The 20,642-nt window shown below is 45.7% G+C and overlaps 1 protein-coding gene across 1 annotated transcript in view; it reads left to right on the top strand.

Moving 5' to 3' along the window:
• Nucleotides 1–2,698: 2,698 nt before the first annotated feature.
• Nucleotides 2,699–20,642, top strand: part of rheb (Ras homolog, mTORC1 binding) — a 73,699-nt gene continuing 55,755 nt past the window's right edge. The window contains exon 1 of the mRNA XM_078424423.1: nt 2,699–3,173. Coding sequence (XP_078280549.1) covers nt 3,122–3,173 — 52 coding nt within the window. The 5' untranslated portion in view covers nt 2,699–3,121. The remainder of the gene's footprint in view (nt 3,174–20,642) is intronic.

The following is a 20,642-nucleotide window of genomic DNA, read 5'->3' as shown; positions in this document are numbered from 1 at the left end:
TGGCTGTTAAAACTCAACATTTTTGAGAACTTTAAAATTTGAAAGCGCCAGAATCGGGGCAACACTTGTTTACTGCCCCATGACTGTTTTGTAAAGCGTCTTTGAGCACTTGGAAAAGCGCTATATAAAATAAATGTTTATTATTATTATTATTATTATAGGGGAGTGAGAGGTACATAGATCAGGAAGTGTATAGATAAGGAAGTGTAAGGTGGGAAAACATGACAAAGGGAATGATGATCAAGAACAATGTAGAATAGATCATTGTTAGTTGGGAGAAGGTAACAACAAAGCAAACAGAGATAAAATGTAGTGGGAGGCAGTAAGACTGGTTGGAGAACTGAGAAGGGGGAGAGGATGGAGAGAGAGGGAAAGCAAGGGCTACTTGAAGTTAGAGAAGTCAATGTTCATACAGCGGGGGTGTAAGCTGCCCAAGCGAAATATGAGGTGCTGTTCCTCCAATTTGAGCTGGGCCTCACTCTGATAGTGGAGGAGGCCCAGGACAGAAAGGTCAGTGTGGGAATGGCAGGGGGTGTTAAAGTGTTTAGCAACCAGATCAGGTAGGTTTAGGCAGACTGAGCGGAGGTGTTTCAGTCATTTCTGCGCTTGGTCTCGCCGATATACGAGAGTCCACACCTGGAACAGCATCTCTGGAGAACCTGGACAGGTGACATTTTGGGTTGGGAGGCTGCAGGAAGTGGTGGAGGTTGCTTGCTCCATCACAGGTATTGTCCTCCCCAACAACAAAGGGTCCTGCGGGAAGCACTGCCTCAAAAAGGTAGCCAATATCATCAAAGACCCATCTTTGCAGTTGTGTAGTAAAGGCAACATTGTCAAGGTTGATGCAAATGATATTTGAAAACCCATAGAGACAAGGAGCTGCAGATAATGGTTTGCAAAAAAAGACACAAAGTGCTAGAATATCTCAGTGGGTCAGGCAACATCTCTGGAGAACATGGATAGGCCAACAGTTCTTTGTGTCTATATTTGTGTTTTTTGGGAGATTTGCCAGCTCATCCAGCAAATTAACCAATATTTCTGCATCACAGCGCCTGCAGAGTCATTTCTGGGACAACTAAACCAAGGGCAAACAGGCCATGTCATCATGTTAGACTGTGTCCGGAATTTTTTAAATTCTGATGTGATACGAATTAGTTTATATCTGGGGTGCAGTCACTATGAATAAAGTTATATTGAGAAGTAGGAAAGATGTTTGTTATAGGAAGGATCTTGTTGAGCTGGAAAGAGTGCAGAGAAGATTTACAAGGATGTTTGCAGGACTTTGGGTGGTGCAGTGGCGCAGCGGCAGAGATCCCCTCCCACCTCCTTACACCCCCCCAATCTGATTCTGATTTCTTCTGCCTTTCACCCTTCTTAAATGGTTCCCATTATCAATATCCTTATTTATCAGATCCCAGCGTGGTCTCCAAACCGAAATGCAAATTTACAAGTGCGCAGTCGCACCTCCTTCCAGTTTGTGTAACATCCGACTTACAGAAGGGTTCGTGGGATATAACCCTTAAATAAGTTGTGGGAGCTTCTGTATCTGGAATAAAGAGGTCGGAGGTGAGGGCAGGGGGTGGGGCACAAAGTTAGGCGCATCCAGGTGAAGAGGGGTTGATTGGCAGAGGAGTCAGGTGGAGAGAGAAGCGTGGCGAGAGAAACCGAGGCCGAAGGTGGAGAAAGCAAATGGATGCAAATGTGGATCGAAGAGAAGAAGGGAATTGGTGGGGGAAATAAAATGAAGGAGCTCGGGTAGGTTGGGATGAGTGAAGATATAGAATGTGGAGGAGGGGAAAGGATCAGGGTGATTGGTGCAAAGGGGAAAGGTGCATGGATGGGAAGGGGTTTACCGTGAAATTGGGGAGTTCAATGTTCATGGTATTGGTTTGTAGCCTAACCAAGCAAAATATGAGAAATGTACAAACATGGAACTGTAGATGCTGGTTTAAAAAAAAGACACAAAGTGCCGGAATAATTCAGTGGGTCAGACAACATGATGGCTAGGTGACATTTCGGGTTGGGACCCTTCTTCATGATTTGGGTTGTGTTCTTCCAATCTGTGTGTGGCCTCACTCTGGCAATGGAGGAGGCCGTGGACAAAGAGATCTGTATCGGTAATGGAAAGGGGAATTAAAATGACCAGCAACCAACCATCCCTCTTCACTGGTCACATCAAAGTGTGGGCTCCATTCTTCCAAGATGGCAGCTGGATGTCAAGAAATTGTCCAACCCTCCATAAGGATCATTATATTTCCTGCTGCCAAATCCAAAAAACAAAAAATCAAAAAACAAAGTTATGTTCATATTTTAAGGAAATAGCCTGTTCCTTGTGGATCAACCCGGTGGGGAAAACAATAAGCTGAACCAGTCTGAAACTGTAACTCTGAACTACAACTCCCAGCAATCCATGCCAGTTATGAAAGCGGGGGGCGGGCCTTCAAGTACTGACGTCCCCGTCTCACCAACCAATCGGTGAACTGGTTTATGATTGGCGCGCGGGTGGGCCAATGGGAGGGCGGAACTGCCCGGCCAGACTCGGCTGGCCGATGAAAGCCGGCCGGATGATGGACGTGGCGTCCGTCCAATGGGCGGTCGGGGGGAGCGGGCCGTCCAACCGGAGGCGGGGGGGGAGGCGGGACGAGCGGGAACATCCGGTGAGGTGTTGGAGGAGGAGGAGGAAGTTGGGAGGGAGGATCATACCAGACGGAGCTGCGCCACTCCCAGCCCCGGTCCCTCCCACACGCACCGGCTCCAAATAGAAAATACGTTGGGCACACATTCCTCTCCCACCCCGTCGATTACACCCGGACACCGCCCGCTTCCCCCAAACTTGTCGTGTGTGTGTGTTGGAGCCGCCTCCACGCCCATGTAGCGCCGCCGCTTGTGTGTGAAGGTCTCAAGTTGCTTCTTCTCCCCCCCGGCCTGGCTCGGGGAGCGATCGCCGGACCCGGGACCTTACTTCATCCTTTGATTTTTAAGTGTTTTATTTGTGTGTGTGTGAGGTGGGGAGAGGCGGCCGTTTCTCTTTGATAATTATTTCCAGTAAACTTTCTTTATTCCGTGGAGGGGCGGGGTCGGTGTCGGAGTCGGGGTCGGACCGTCGTCGTGCGACACCACCATGCCGCAGCCCAAGTCTCGCAAGATTGCGATACTGGGATACAGATCAGTGGGTGAGTAGAAACCCGCCTGGCCCGAGCCAAACCCAAGCCATGTTTGTACATTTCTCATATTTTGCTTGGTTAGACTACAAACCAATACCATGAACAAGTGGAACCGTCTGGCACAAGTGTGTGTGTGTGTGTTAATCCTAGGCCTAAATCTGCTTGTGCAGCTGGCAGCTTTGAGTTAGCTCTTTTCTCTTTGACATATTTTCATTTGTATTTAATTAATGCATGAAAATAAATGCTGCTGCCTGACTAGCTCAGCTACTAAATGTTCTATACCTGTCTTAAAACTGTTACAATTTGTTTCGTTGGGTTGTTGTTTAAATTAATTAAATTATTGCATCGTATGGGAGGCGCATTCCCAATCTCGTTGTACCCCTGGGTACAATGACAATAAAGATATATTGTATTGTATGAAATCCAATTGCATCACTAAGCTCGGGAAATGACTGACCTTCCTCCTTTTTCCTCCCACCCTCCTTCAATCCTATTCTTTAAAAAAAATGTTTAGACTTTGACCGAGTGGTGGTGTGCTACCGGTTCCTGGAAGCAAAACTCAACTTTATGTAATTTTACTGAGGGGCCCCTGCAGTGGCGAATTTTCTCCTTTTTTTCCCCCTCGCTGAAACTTTTTTTTTATTGCATCGTGCGTGGTATGCTTTGTTTTTTTTCGCCCTGCCTTTTGTGGTTTGTTCCAGCTGTTTCCACTCACAAAGGAATTAATTCTGTGGGAACATTTAACCTCGTGGAATGACGCCTTAATTTTCCTCCCCCACAAGCCGCTAGTTTTATTTTAGTACGTATTTCACTACCAACTGGTTGTGATATGATTGTGATTGAGTAACTTTTGCATATATTTGATTGGATTTTAAAATTGGCAAATCACTCGGCTTTAAATTGGAATTTAATTTCATAATTTGATGAGCCTTTTGGGAGGTTGTGTTTCGTTAATCTATGCTAAATGGGCCTTTTTGTCAGTGTTGATGTCAGTGGGTTTTAGTTAACTATTTACAAAGTAGTTTTATCTACTTCAAAGTTGTTCATCAAATTTCCATTTAACATAACGGGGAAGGTCAGCATTTTACACATGGTGAAAATGAGATATGAAACAATCTGCCTTTTATACATCCTTTCAACTTTTGAATTGTGGGTAGGTTTGTATTTACATAATATATGTATTAAAGATTTTGCCAAATTAAGTCCAATGATGCATACAGCAGAAAAATGTTGTTGCATAAACTGAGCTTTTGATGCTGTTTTGTGATTGCTGATTTTGCCACTTCAACCTGTAAAGATATTAGTTATTAACAGGAGTATTTATAATTTAAAATATATTGGCAGTAGCTGACTTTCTTGAGGAATAATTTTGCTTTATGTTTTTGAGGTCATGTGATATTCAGTATAATTCTGGATATGGAACGAAGCATTAGATTTCCTGTGCTATTATGTGAAGGGAACAGTGAATGTTTTTGGAATATTGTACTTTCCCACATGGCAGAACTGTTTATTCTTTGCAGTAGGTGACCACATTTGAAAGAAATCCTGGCACCTAATATTTTGTACAAATTTAATCTATTTGATGAGGAAGTAACCACTTTGATCATACTGCTTTAAGTCTGAAGTAGGATCTCTCCCTCTACCCAATACGTTGTCTATCCACTCTATCCACAGATGCTGTTTGACCCACTGAGTTCCTCCAGTGCTGTTTTGCTCTTAAACACCAGACTGCATGCCCAGCTGATGTCAAAATTTGCCTCACCAATATCATAATTGTGCAACTAACCATTAGTTCTATCAAGTGAAAAGTTACTTGATTTTCCCAATTGTTTATTCTAAAATGCTAGTGTACATTTGTAAAAAACGGCTGGCATTATAGAAAACTCAACCATGAATTGAATCCAATGTGTTGTGTTTATATACACAGCTTGGGTGTTTTTTGATTTGTCTCATTTTTACATGTTCTATTTGTGGGTGTATAAGCACACTGACAAATGAGACATTATTTGCATTAAAGTTCCACTGTATCCTTATTTGAATGTTGGGGGTTTTTCACTATGTATGTCATGTCGTGGTATCTACATTAAATTAATGCTTTTGAGTACATTAGTCCAAATGTTTCCATGTACGGCAATCCTCTTTCATCATTATGCTTCAGATTTAATTCCAAGGTTTGCAATGCTTTCATTTGTCAGCAAGTTGCTCCACTTTTTTTCAGGTCAATCTAATTTTATAGTTTTTTGGATTTTATATCTTTTAATATTATATATGGGTCGAAAATCCTGTTCCACTTGATTTTCTGCATTATAAATCCCCAAACATACTCTTATTAGTAGGAATTACTACTAACGTATAAGGCACATCCTTCAACATTTAAACTGGCTTGTGGCGCCTCTCAGGGGTCAGGCTACCCTGTGCTTCGAACCCCTCGGCACTTGGTATAGTCCTGGGACAGCCCAGGTGTTGGGTCTATATAGTGGGGGAGTTTTTGGCGCTGGAGGAGTCTCCAGATATCCTCTGGAACGGAGATAACGTCCGACCGCCCAGCATTATAGTGGCTAGTGATTTGCCGATTAAAATACCTTCCTTTAACCCTCCTGGCTTCTCGCCTTATTTCGAGTTCACCAACGCACACCACATTGGTGACCCCGATGTAAGTTACTGCGAAGATGATGCATCACAACGCGCAGCCCGCCAACCAGGCCCAGCTACTCGACCCGGCTCAACTCAACGCGGTAGGCCTCAAACTTCCAACTTTCTGGACCGTGCAACTAAACATACGGTTTAACCACGCGGAGGCATAATTCCACCTCCGGGCATCACTGTTGACACCGCAAAGTACTATCACGTTGTTGGCGCCCTGGACCAGGAGACGACAGGCCGCATTATCACCTACCTGAACGCGCCCCCGGCCGATAACAGGTACGGCGACCTGAAGGCTCTCCTGCTGCGGACATTCGGGCTCAGCTGCATGCTGCGTGCAACGCACATCTTCAGAATGTCGGGTCTCTGTGGCCGTCGGCGCTGCTCGGCAAAATAATGGCGCTGATGGATGGGCATTGGCCCTGTTTCCTTTTTGAATATGCCTTTCCCCAGCACCTGCCCGACGACGTCCGCCTGCAGCTGACCGGGACTTCCTTTGATGACCTTCAGGCACTGACGAGTTGTGGCTGGCGTGAGTTCATTCGCAGTAGCCCTGCACCGGGAGTTCGCCCCGTCCCAACAAGCACCAGGCACCACCGACAGACGGCGCTGGTGTTTCTTCCACCAGCGCTGGGGCGCAGAAGCCGGGGGCCTTAACCACCGTTCCACGCACGCGCTCGCCGACTCCCACCTGGCCAACTCCGCATCGCCCAGGAGGAGTTCCGCACTATGAAGGCCCTGGGTATCGTCCGCCGTTCCGACAGCCCGTGGGCGTCCCCCCTCCATATGGTGCCCAAGGTGAGCGGAGGTTGGCAGCCTTGCGGTTTGCCGCCGACGCGACGACCGCGGACCGGTATCCTGTCCCGCATATACAGGATTTCAGTGCGCACCTGGTGGGGACTAAAAAATTTCAAAGGTGGACCTGGTGCGAGGATATCACCAGAGGGACGACACCCCGCGGATGGCAATAATCACTCCTTTCGGCCTGTGGGAATTCATGAGGATGTCTTTCGGCCTGAAAAACGCTGCCCAGGCTTTTCAACGCCTGATGGATTGGGTGTGCCACGGCCTCCCGTTAGTTTCGGCAAGTCGTCGCGACAGGAGCACGTCGCGCATCTCCGGGAGCTTTGTCAGCGGCTCAGCGACCACTGCCTCGCCATCAACCTGCCGAAATGCCAGTTCACGTTGTCTTCCATCGACTTCCTGGGTCATCAGGTAATCCTGCAGGGTGCAGCCCCATTAACGGCGAAAGTGGACGCTATCCGCCAGTTTCCACAGCCGTCGACAGTACGTGGCCCACAGGAGTTTTGTGGGCATTTTGCCACCGGTTCATGCCAGCTGTGGCCCGCATCATGCAGCTTTAGTTCAACCTTCTGGCGGGTAAGCATGGCGCTAAGGAGGCCCTTGTTAGGGCGACGATGCTCGTCCACCCACGGGAAGATGCCCTGACGGTGGACGCTTCTGAATCAGGCTCTAGAGCAGCTCGTGGACGGGTATTGGCAACACTTGGCGTTCCTTAGTAAACATCTGTCCAATGCCCAGCAGAAGTACAGTGCCTTCGATCGGGGATTCTTCGCCCTCTGCCTCGTGGTGCGTCACTACCGCTATTTTTTGGACGGCGCGCATTCACTGCCTTCATGGACCACAAACCACTTGCATTCGCTTTCGCAAAGATTTCCGATCCGTGGTCTGCTCGGCAGCAGCGCCAACTCGCCTTTGTGTCGGAATTCACCACTGGTATCTGTTCCGTGGAAGGGAAGGATGCACTGTCTCGCCCCGCCGTTGATGCCATCCAAGAGATGTCTAGGAATTGATTACTCAGCCCTAGCGGCCGCCCAACGGGAGGACGGCGAGATGTCGGCTTACCGGACTGCCATCTCCGGTCTACGCCTAAAGGACATGCCTTTCGGGCCATCCGGCGCTTCGTTGCTCTGTGACGTCTCGTTGGGTCAGCCGCGGCCCATCGTTCTGGCGGCCTGGAGCTGTAGGATTTTTGACACAATCCACGGGCTCGTGCACCCCTCCATCCAGACGACGACAGCATTGTTGGCCTCGCATTTCATGTGGCACAGCCTGCATACGCAGGTCAGTCACTGGGCCTGATGCTGCATCGATTGCCTGACTGCCAAAATTCAACACCATACCCGAGCGCCTCTGCAGCGGTTCGACTTGCTGCAACGCCGTTTCGACCACGTCCACGAGGACATCGTGGGCCCGTTTCCTCCATCCCCTGGCATCCCCCACCTCCTTACGGTGGTGGATCACTTCACACGGTGGCCGGAGGCTATTCCACTGGCCGATACTTCCACGGCCACGTGTGCCTGGGCTTTCTCAGCTCATTGTTATCCCGTTACGGGTGCCAATGGACATCTCAGACCGTGGGCCACAGTTCACTTCCGAGCTATGGTCGGCTATGGCTCGCCTGTTGGGTGTGCAGCCTCATCACACCACGGCCAACCACCCGCAGGCGAACGGTCTGGTGCAGAGGTTCCACCGTCAGCTCAAGGTCACTCTGAAGGCGCGGCTTACCTCGCCCCGACTGGTTAGATGCATGGCTGTGGGTCCTGCTGGGAGTTCGCACCACCCCCAAGGAGGATTTGGTGGCTTCCTCGGAGGAGCTAATCTATGGGACCCCGCTCACCGTACCGGGGGAGTTTGTACCGTCGGCGATGGATCATCCGGAACCACCCTCAACCGCCCTCCAGCGGCCCTGCAGGACTGTTAATACGTTTTTTTGGGCCGGGATGCCCACCAGGTGCCACTCCAATGGCCGTATGAGGGCCCTTTCAAGGTGCTGCAGCATGGACAGTCAACCTTTGTGCTGGACGTTGGGGGTCAGCGTGAGACGGTGTCAGTCGATCGCCTCAAGCCGGCTCACCTGAGCATCGACCAGGTTGCCCGGCCTCGCCCGCGGGGCCGTCCTCCTGCACGGCCCCCTCTGCCTGCGCCTTTGCCGGCCCCGATGTCTATGGATATGGACATGCATAAGCGAGCCGGTCGTCGCGTGCGTCTGCTGGTCTGTGTTGATGCCTCCGGTTCTGGGGGGGGGGGGGGGGTGTTCATGTGGCGCCTCACGGAGCTCAGGCCACCCTGTGCATCGAACCCCTCTGCACTTGGTATAGTCCTGGGACAGCCCAGGTGTTGGGTCTATATTGTGGGGGAGTTTTTGGTGCTGGTGGAGTCTCCAGATATCCTCTGGAGCGGACATAACGTCCGACCGCCCAGCATTACAGTGGCTAGCGATTTGCCGATTAAAATACCTTCCTTTAACCCTCCTGGCTTTTCGCCTTATTTCGAGTTCACCGACGCACGCCACAAGCTCTCATTTCTCTTTTCAGTCTGGTTTAGGAGGTACAAAATTCCTGCTTTAAGTAAAAAAGGAAAATGATATATTAACGATGTATATTAAAATTTTCCCGTTGGCATTTAGTGTATGAGAATTTTTATATTGCTTTTGTTTGGACTTGGAATTTTGTTGACTGATAGTTTTATTTTCTAATCAACATTTTGAAAATTTAAAAAGAACGGTCAATGCTGAAAATCTGAAATATAAAACATCAAGCAGCTTCCGTAGAAAGAGAAACAGTTAATGGTTCAGGTCGACCTGAATCGTTAACTCCGTTTCTTTCCACAGATATTCCCCAACCTGCTGATTGTTCCCAGTATTTTCTGTTTTTGTTTTTGGTGTGGCTGTCATTTTTTCCATAACCATTCTCTGCAGTAGAGCTGATCACTTTCAAGATCCTCTTTTATATTGAAGTCTTTGCTCATTAAATTCAATGTTGTACTGACAATCTGGTAGGGCAAGGTATGGGATTAAAAATAAGTCACTTGAATAACGTGTTGGAAAAGAAACTGGCATTTCTACTTGGTGATCATTCATTAGAACTGGAAAAAAAGACAACTGAAGCTTTGTTGAAATGAAAGGAGGGGAAGTGAGATCTGTGATAGGAAGGAATGTAGAAGATATGGTTATGATAGAAAAGTAATAGAGTTCATTCTTCCTCAAATGCAGTGCAGTGTGGATCCTATGGTCTAAATCATTCTGAAACCACTTAAAGCATTTGGACACCAAGACTGGGGATTAACTCTATACGCAGATTTTCAGCTTTCCTGAAATTGCCGAATTCAATTTTGTTTTTTTGCATGCAGAAGGGAAATAATGTATCTACTTGATGCCTTGTTCATCTCTTGTGATATACTCCTCATTGTAAAGTCAGAGGTCAAAGACAGCTTGGCTCAGAATATGAGACGGGCAGAGAAGTGACGGGTTATGTGGACTGAATGGAGCAGTCACACAATGTTAATTTCTGTAGAGATCACGGCATCTGCACCAAATACATTGTAACAAATTTGGAAGTGTAAGCAAGTCTTTAATTTTTTTTTAGTTCAGAGATACAGCATGGAAATGTGTCCTTCGGTCCACGTCGAGAATTGATCACCCGTTCTCATTAGTTCCCTGTTATCCCACTTTTTCTGTACATTAAAGGTGATTTTACAGGGGACAATTAACTTAACCTGAACGTCTTTGGGATGTGGGAGGAAACCCATGCGGTCACGGAGAATGTGCAATCTCCACACAGACAGATTCCAAGGTCAGGATTGAATCTGAAAATCTGGTGCCGAGAGGTAACAGCTCTACCAACTGCGCCATTGTGCCTTCTTAACTGGAAGCATTTTGAATGCCTTATTTGCTAACAAGGATACACGCAAGGCCTGGTCCTATTGGTGATTAGGATGTCGTACAGGAAATGCTTCCAGAATGTTAAAATAGATCTGTGCAGCAAGTGGTGAAAAACTAAAAATGAAACCTGAAGGGGTGGAAGGCAAGAGGGAACTAAACCATGTCTGGAAATGAAGGGAAATGGGTGACAGCAGGGGTTCTGCCAATCATCATTGTACTTTCAGTTGTTGATGTATATTTATCTATATTTATATTATATATATATATATATTTATATATCTTAATATACTAAAACACAGAAGAGTATATATGTTTGTAACAGTGATTTCGGCTGATTTCGGCAAAAACGGTGAACCGTAGCGCCACGACTTTTGCACCGCCTTAATCACCACGCTGAACGCTGCTGGAAAATGATTTTTTTATTTGATTCGGTCGTGTATTTTTTAAGTTAGAGGTTTTAGTAAAAAAGAAATATTTCAGCCGTTTTTTCCATGGCCTTCAGCGTGTGACGTCAAAATGCCCATGTGACAAGAGCTCGTGCAACCCCCCTCCTGCTGATTTATTGAAGGCTTTCAGCGTGGTGCGTATGGGCTCCCCTCTCCTCTCTCCCCTTGCTTCTCTCCTCTCTCCCACACCCGGGAGACCCTCTCCCCGCTATCTCCCCCCCCCCCCCCCCCCCCCCCCCGGACCTTTCACTGATGCGCTCCACCCCCCCCCGGACCTTTCACTAATGCGCTCCCCCCACCCCCGGACCTATCACTGATGCGCTCCCCGCACCCCCCCCGGACCTGTTGGTGCTGGGGGCAAGAGAGAGTAGGGGAAAGGGGTGTGCTGGGGAAAGGGGGTGGGGGAGAGTAAGAGTGTATCTGGGGGAGAGAGAATGGTGGCGGGGTCCGAGACTGGGGAGGGGGACAACAGGGGTCGTCCGGAGGGGGCTTGGTGGTGGGGGAAATAGGGGTCTGGGAAAGGGGGAGGTCGTGGGGAAAGGGGGGGTGTGGGGAGAGTAGGGTTGGGGGAGGAGAGAATGGGGGGGGGGGAATGGGCCCAACTCTACTAAAACTCAGATCTCGTGTGTGGGGGCAAGAGAGAGTGGGGGGGGGAAGGGGGGCAGTGGCGATGGGGAAGAGGGGAGAGTGAGAGTGGGGGGGTGGGGTGGGGGGAGAGTAGGGCTGGGGAGGAGGGGAGACGGGGTGGGGAGCAGGGTGGGGTGGGGAGAAGGGAAGAGTGGTGGTCGGGTAGAGTGGGGGTGGGGAGGAGGGTAGGTTGGGGTGAGGGGAGGGAGATGGGGGGAAGGGAGGGGGGAATAGGTGTGGGGAGGGAGGAAGGGAGGTGGAGGCAGGGCTGCGGGGGTTGGGGGCAGGGGAGGTGCAAATGGGGGTGGGGTAGGGGGGGATGGAGTGGGTCAGTGGGGGGAGGAGGGGGGGGAATAAGGGGGATTGAGTGGGGGCTTCAGGGTGCTGCACCAATACAGGAGAGGCTTTGGGTCCAGGGCTCACTCTCCCGTTCCCTGCCCCCCCCCCCCCTTACGAGGAATGGCCCAACTCATTAAAAGTGCATACCGAAGCAATGTCATGGTGTTTTGATTTAACTGTTTGGGTTAACAATATCAACATTTTATTCTACGCCGAAGTATTTGGAAATATTTTTTAGGTGTATTTATGCTGGGTTACGTACATTAGTCAATTGTGGATTCATATTTTGAAAATGCTTTTGCTGGTTTTAGATAGAGGTTGAGCGAGGACTGTCGGCTTGTTTTGAATTTCTATATTTATTGCTATTTAAAGTTTAATTTCTCCCTTATAGATCGTTGACAAACAGGATTGTTGTGCACAACCTGCAGGCATTGGCACTTTCATTTCACTGCACATCGAGTATGTGTATGTGACAAATAAATTTGACTTGACTTGACTATCCTGTTAACCATGATTGTTCTGGCAATTGGGTGAATAATTGTTGTTAATGATATTTGGAAAATTAAGGTGCCATCTACTCAACCAGCTAAGACTGCAGATGGAAATAAAATGCTGAGATTTAAATGCAATGAGTGTAATTATACTAGAATCATTTCAGAATACATGTAGCTTAACTTTAAAGTGTAGGAAGGGACTGCAGATGCTTGTTTACACCGAAGATAGACACAAAATGCTGGAGTAACAACTCGATGGGACAGGCAGCATCTCTGGATAGAAGGAATGGGTGATGTTTTGGATCGAGACTCTTCAAATCTTTTTGAAGAAGTATCTTGACGCGGAACGTCACCCATTCCTTTTATGCAGCGATGCTGCCTGTCCCACTGAGTTACTCCAGCATTTTGTGTCTATCTTGGCTTAGCTTTAATATGCATCAAATCCTTTGTAATTTTCTGAGTGGTAAGATGATCCCCAAATTTCTCTCCAGATACTATGTTTAGATCTAATATCTTTAAATACTCCATTTAAATAATTCTCTTAATTGTTCGCTGTACTATTCTATCATGCCTTCCTGCTGCCCTGTGGTCCTTTCACTTCTGCATTGAGCATTTCATTGCTTCACAATGAACCTCCAACCACAACCTCTGACCTCCATTTAGAATGGAGATGAGGAAGAACTTTTTCAGTGAGAGAGTGGTGAAGGTGTGGAATTCTCTGCCTCAGAAGGCAGTGGAGGCCAGTTCGTTGGATGCTTTCAAGAGAGAGCTGGATAGAGCTCTTAAGGATAGCGGAGTGAGGGGGTATGGGGAGAAGGCAGGAACGGGGTACTGATTGAGTGATCAGCCATGATCGCATTGAATGGCGGTGCTGGCTCGAAGGGCTGAATGGCCTACTCCTGCACCTATTGTCTATTGTCAATCATTTGCTACTTGGTGGGGGAAATAAGTGTTTAACAACTTTAAACATTACTTAAGCTCTGGCATGTTTTTGAGTAGAAATACAATTTCTATACGGGCTTTCTTAGAACTAACGTCAGCTATTTCTTTCTAATTTTAATGAGAAATGGCTAGTTTTTTATGATAGTAAAAAAACTAGTTCAAGCTTCCAATGAATTATGCTGTCCAACTTTCTGAGTGCTTTCATGAAATCCTCTCAAAAATTCAAGGGGAATAAAAAAGGGTTTAAAGCTTTTATTTAACTACCTTGCATCTGCCCAAAGTGCTCATGACATTTCTGATCACATGGCCTTAATCCTTTTTGATTTGTGTCACTCTCGTCCCACGTTCCTTTCCCTCATTTCTAATCAATTGCATCTATTGCTTATCTCCACAAATCATGACAGCTCTTTTGACCAATGGCATGCAAACAGCGGATTTGGGACTAAATGCAGTTTTCTACCTAGTTACTGTGTACAAAGGTCTTCATTGAGCACACAGTTCTCTTGTTACAGTCTCAGATTACAGCTGTTACGCTGTTCCCAGTGGGACATCTGAATGTCGGAGCCACAATTCTCATTTGATCAAAGGTCACTCAACTATCTCACTCCTGTAATTTCTCCATTACTTTCATATTACTGTCGTACCTCTCGCCCAATGGCTGCCTACGAATTTAGGCTGAGAATGAGCTCCCATTCAATTAACTTGCAGTTGATCTGTAACTAGATTTCATTTATTCACATTTGTTTCATTATAGTTCCAGTCTTTCAATATTTTTGGTATGTTTAAATTAAGATGACCCCCTGATAATTCATTTTGGGAAAATAATTGTGCTTTCCTTGCCTGCTCAGGCCAACGAATCCAGATCAGTGTGGTTATTCCTGTTGGCTCTGGCCTTAACTTTGACAATTTATGACACCATTGGTGTGTCGTATCCAAAAGGTTAACTGGACTAACTCCACCTCCCAGCCTTGCCAGTCATGGCTTTTGTAGTATACATAAGCACAAGCAGACAAACAGTATAGGAACAGCCCTATGATTCATATACCTCCACTCCCTGCATTTACATGTGCTTATCTGAAAGCCTCTTAAGTGGTACTGTCGTATCTATCTCCATCACCCAAGGCAGCTTATCCCAGGCACCACCCACTCTGGTTTAAAAAAAATAAACTCTTGCCCCTCATCTCATTTAATTTGGCCTCTCTTCACTTTCTAATGATGTAAATACTTATGCATCTACCACCCTCCCAGACTTTTATCATGAGTGAAAAAAACACTGTCATACTTCCCCTTCAATTCTGTGCTTACTCTTGTTTTTCCTGTAGAAAGTGACCCCAGTTGTTTAATTTCCTCAATTTAAGAATCTTAAATCCTATCTCAGCCGATTAGCAATGTCCACATAACTGCTAGTTATCTGCAATTAGTATTTTTTTGACTGGTTATTTATATAAGGGTGTTTCTAAATAGCATCTAATTGATGCCAATATTACAATTCAACTGATTGTGAACATAATTGCTATTTAACACACTGTATATGGCAGTAATTATGCACAATATAGTATTGATGTATTTGAAATATATTTCATAAAGCTTATATTAATCTATCAGCACTTTATTTAGAGAGCTTAGTTTATTATTGTCATGTGTACCCAGGTACAGTGAAAAGCTTTTTTGTTTGCATGCTATTCAGTCGACGATGGTAATCATGATGTACGTTCTCCCCGTGACCTGCGTGGGTTTTCTCCGAAATCTTCGGTTTCCTCCCACACTCCAAAGACGTACAGGTATGTAGGTAAATTGGCTGGGTAAATGTAAAAATTGTCCCTAGTGGGTGTAGGATAGTGTTAATGTGCGGGGATCACTGGGCGGCACGGACTTGGTGGGCCGAAAAGGCCTGTTTCCGGCTGTATATATATGATGATGATGATTACAATCTAGCCATCTGCAGTGTATAGATAAAGGGTATATTAATTAGTGCAAGATAAAATCTGATTAAAGATAGTTCAAAGGTTGCTAATGCAGTAGGTGAGGTCAGGGCTCCACTCTAACTGATGAGGACTGTTCAGTTGCCAGATAACAGCTGGGAAGAAATTGTCCCTGAATTTGGAGGTATGCGTTTTCTGTACCTCTTGCCTGATGGGAGAAGAGGGAGTGACTGAGTTGAGAATGGTCCTTGATTATGCTGATGGGTTTGTGTGATGGTCTGGGCTACGTCCACAACTTTGCAATTTCTTGCGCTCTTGGGTGGAGCTGTTCCTAAAGTTGTGATGCATCCCGATGGATTGGCTTCTACGGCGCATCTGTAGAAGTCAGTGTGGGTTATTGAGGACATGGCGAACTTCCTACGCCTTTGAAGGAAGTAGAGACGTTGATGTGCTTTGTTGGCCATTGTTTCCATCTTCCAATAACAGCAAGTCCTGCATATTTAGCTTTGGGCTTTGTTTTCTTCAGAATGAGTGTCTCCCAAAAATGTTCTTCAGAAATCAAATCTAATGTTTGGTACTCTTAATTGACCTTTCCTCAAAGGAAGCTGAATAGCAATTAAACTGACCTCATCAAATATTTATTTGACTTTGTTGTATTAGTGTAGCAGGCCTGCAGTTTAGCAGAATAATATTTTGTTTCACATAGGATATGCAAACCTCAACAAAAAAAACATTGATTGATAGTATTCGCTGTAATGCATAATATTTACTGTATCAGTGATTGGAGTTTGAAATAATTCTTTATAGTGAAACTGAGTTAATGTATCTGTTTCTTCTCGGACACTTCCCTCTCCCCAACCTCTTTATACTGGTTAGTTATCCTGGAATCTTTCAATCAAGATGAAAGGTCTTAATCACAACATCGACTGTCGATTTCCTTTCATAGATGCTGCCAGACCTGCTGAGTTCCTCTGATTCACAATTTTTTGCTGCAGATTCCAAAATCATTGCAACATGATGACTTTATAAACAACACTTCATAGCCCATAATACTGTGTTGTCATCTTAAACCACAGTTCCTTGCATTTTCTTTGCTATAAATGAATTGAAGGTCTAACAAAGGGGTTAGATTCCAGCAGATTCTTTATTTATGCAACAATTTGTTTTGTTGGAGGTAGATGGCAAGGTAAGAAGCTAGTTAATCTTCTTTGAGAATGGAGTAAATCAAAGTAAGCTGTGCTTGGTTTGACAAGCTGAAACATATATCATTCATCTAGTGGCCATTATTGTCAGATGAAAGAACATAGGTGCTCAAGAGCTTTTCCCAATTTCCAATAGCATGCCAGAGACACCTTTCCATTGATGCAATCACAATTAAGTATTACGGGCTTTTACTATTGTGATTGAGAAATGCTTTCCAAATGTGTTCCGTATCCTTCATAGTAAATAAAATCTATATTAAATAATAAATTAAGTGAAATAAACCCTTTATTGTAGAGAAGATTTGTGGTATTCACGAACTGGGGAGAACTCTAATGCCTTAAAGGGGCACTGTTGTAGTTTAACAGTCATACAGCAAGGAAATAGACAATAGGTGCAGGAGGAGGCCATTCGGCCCTTCGAGCCAGCACCGCCATTCAATGTGATCATGGCTGATCATTCTCAATCAGTACCCCGTTCCTGCCTTCTCCCCATACCCCCTGACTCTGCTATCCTTAAGAGCTCTATCCAGCTCTCTCTTGAATCTGACTTGTCCATGATGCCCCATCTACATTAGTCCCACCTGCCTGCGTTTGGCCCATATATCTCTAAATATTTCCTGACTTTGCAATAATGTTTTGAAATTTACTAAAAGCAATTGAATTCTCTAAATGCTGTGTGGAACAGTTAATTCATGCATTTTAAAACTTTGAGTTTGCATTCATCTACAGTATTCATATTTTCAGTTCTTTTCTAAAGTAAATGACTCTTCATATGAGAGTTACATATCCTCATTTGGTCGGACCATTGATATCCACCCCCTGTTTGTCACACCCTGTTTCCTGATCCACATGTCCTCCCCAGATTATGAACACCCGAGGGATGGGTTTGCCGGCTGCAGGCATCTTCTGCAGTGTGAAAACTTGGTTCATGGCAATATCCGACTGGCCGAGTGGAACATTCTGGTTAAAGTATCTGTTGCCCTTTGGACTGTGTTTTTTTTAAATAGTGCTGGGTAACTGCTTTTCCAACTTGCAAACTGTTAACAATTCTCGGGAGTGGAACCCATTTGTTACTGGGGAGGATATGTATGCAGCAGAACGGCTCCAAAGTTATGACCAATATGACATTGGTTTTCAGTTTGCTGTATCATTGCATCTAATAGGAAAACATGTAATTTGCAACCTCGAAAATGTTGTGTAATGTTTACAAAGTCTGCATGACTTGATCCATTTATCGTCACTCTGCTGTGTACTGATTGCAGTTGGTCTTGATTATATCTCTCCTGTCATTGGAGATCAGCTCTGTATTTATTGAGAACATGTTGTCCTGCAGTCTTGGGTCCAGAACGGAAATAAATGAAATACTGTTACATAACGCATAATGCCGCTGTTATAAGGCTACATTAGAAAGGGCATTATAGTTCAGGAAATACCCTGTTCCAGCAATTAAATTCAAAATAACAAGACTCACTGACTTGCACTTTATAGTTATAATAAAGCATCACACCATCATAATTCAAGCAGGATAATACATTCTGTATCTTATGATACAAATCCTCCGAGCAATACAAAGTTGCTCATCTGACCATGAGCTGTGCCATAAATTACATATGGCTTTTCAAATATAAATTCCTGTATACATATATTTGAATTAAAAAAAAATAGTAGTATGGATGTTGTTCAGATGTAAAGTGCTAGAAGGTCGGTGCAGTCACAAGGTAAAGTATTGACAGAAATCTGGGAACCGATTTAGTCTCAATGTCTGAAGAAGGGTCTCGACCTGAAACGTCACCCATTCCTTCTCTCCCGAGATGCTGCCTGACCTGCTGAGTTACTCCAGCATTTTGTGAATAAATACCTTCGATTTGTACCAGCATCTACAGTTATTTTCTTATAGTCTCTTAATGTGGAATCAGCATGCAATATTTGGGTAATTTCTGCATCTCTACTCAATAATAAGAGCAGTTAATAACATCATGGTTAAAAGGACGAAAGGTGGTGCTTCCTCATTCATCATTGAAACCAGTAATAGGGAATGCAATGGTACAAAGGTGGACAAGTTATTGTAAAAGAAAGCTGTCTTGCTATCAGCACCTGTCTCTATATTGACTGCATTAATGTTGCGCAAGTTTATTTTTGAACTGGCCTTCCCTTCTGGTAAGTCCTTGAATGCGGGAAATTTATTGATTGTCACTGAGTACACAAGTCCCATATGTCCATTTAGTGCAATTGATAAGTGTACTGAAACAAAAGCATTTGACTTGAAACAGTCTGGTTAGTCAATTTAGGGTAGTTCAAAGTTGTTTCTTCCAATCAGATGTGGTTAAATGATATTTTCACAAACAGTAATTGTGCTGGTAATCTTGATTCTTCAAGTTTTCCCAGTTTGTTAAATTTCAATCATTTTTGTTTTGCAACAGTACCTCCTGACTAAGTTTCATATTTAAATCCAAATTAACAATGGTAGTTAGAAAACAGAGTGCTGGAATAGCTCAGCTGGTCAGGCAGCATCTCAAGAGAGCGTATAAAGGTAACGTGTCAGTCGGGACCCTTCAGAGTGATTGTAGGGATTGGGGGAGAGAAAAAAGGTGGAAGAGAGGAGGGGCAGGACAAAACCTGGCAGGTAAGAGGTTGACACAGGTGGGGGGCTGATAGGCAGATGGTTGGACAACGACCAGACTTGAAAAACAGGTGAGACAAAAGGGTTGAAGAGGAGTGAATTGAAGCAGGAGGAAGGAATGTAGCTTAAAGCAAACAGGGAGAAGGTGGTATATGTGGGAAGGAACTGTAGTGGCTGATTTAAACTGAAGATGGACACAAAGCTGGAGTAACTCAGCGGGACAGGCAGCATCTATGGAGAGAAGGAATGGGTGACGTTTTGGGTTGAGACCCTTCTTCAGACGATCTAAGGAGAAGAGGGTGTTTAAATGACTACCGACCGGTGGCCCTCACCTCGGTTGTCATGAAATGCTTTGAGAGGCTAGTCAAGAAGCACATCTGCGTCCTCCTTCCTCGCAACATGGACCCACTACAGTTCGCATACCGTCCGAACAGGTCCACGGATGATGCGGTCTCCCAGGTTCTACACACCGCTCCCTCTCATCTGGACAGCCAGGGGGGCTATGTGAGGATGCTGTTCATTGACTTTAGTTCAGCATTCAACACAATAGTCCCCAGCAGACTGGTTGAGAAGCTGCTGGAACTGGGGCTTAGCACCCCTCTGTGTGCCTGGGTCCTGGACTTTCTCACTGCCAGGCCCCAAGTGGTCAGGATGGAGGAACACACATCTAGCTCCCTCACCCTGAACATAGGATCCCCCCAGGGCTGCGTCCTTAGCCCCCTACTGTACTCCCTGTACACACATGACTGTGGGGCCAGGTTCAGCTCAAACTCCATCATCAAGTTTGCTGATGACACTGTGGTGGTGGGCCGGATCTCCAACAACGATGAGAAGGCCTACTGGAGGTGGCTGATCTGGCACTCTGGTGTCAGGACAATAGCCTCCTCTTGAATGTCACTAAAACAAAGGAGCTGATTGTGGACTTCAGAAAGGCTAAACATCCAAGGACGTACACGCCACTGGAGATAAATGGGTCTATTGTGGATAGGGTGAGCAGTTTCAAATACTTGGGAGTCCGCATCGCAGAGGATCTGACGTGGGCAACGCACATTGCCGCACTGGTGGGTAATGCTAAGCAGCGCCTTTACCACCTTAGACAACTGAGGAAATTCAGAGTGTCGCTGAGGATCCTTCATTGCTTCTACTCTGGGGCTGTAGAGAGCATCCTGTCCGGCAACATTACAGTCTGGTTTGGGAACAGCTCTGCCCAGGACAGGATGGCCCTGCAGAGAGTAGTGCGTTCGGCAGAACGCACCATGGGAACTACACTCATCCCCCTGCAGGACCTATACATCAGGAGGTGCAGATTCAGAGCAAGTAAGATCATGAGGGACCCCTGCCACCCCAGTAACGGACTGTTCCAGATGCTACGATCAGGCAAACGCCTCCGCTGTCACGCTGTGAAAACGGAGAGGATGAGACGGAGCTTCTTCCCACAGGCCATCAGGACTGTCAACTTTTATAACCCCAGAGACTAAATTTTTGTCGACACTAATAGTAACTTATTAACTTTATTTATATGCTGTAACTGTAATTCTTTTTGTGCACAACCCGCAGGC

The sequence above is a fragment of the Rhinoraja longicauda genome, chromosome 2 (genome assembly GCF_053455715.1).
Source record: "Rhinoraja longicauda isolate Sanriku21f chromosome 2, sRhiLon1.1, whole genome shotgun sequence".
Taxonomy (NCBI): Eukaryota; Metazoa; Chordata; class Chondrichthyes; order Rajiformes; family Arhynchobatidae; genus Rhinoraja; species Rhinoraja longicauda.
The sequence above is the reverse complement of the archived record's forward strand: the minus strand, read 5'-3'. Positions and strand labels throughout refer to the sequence as shown.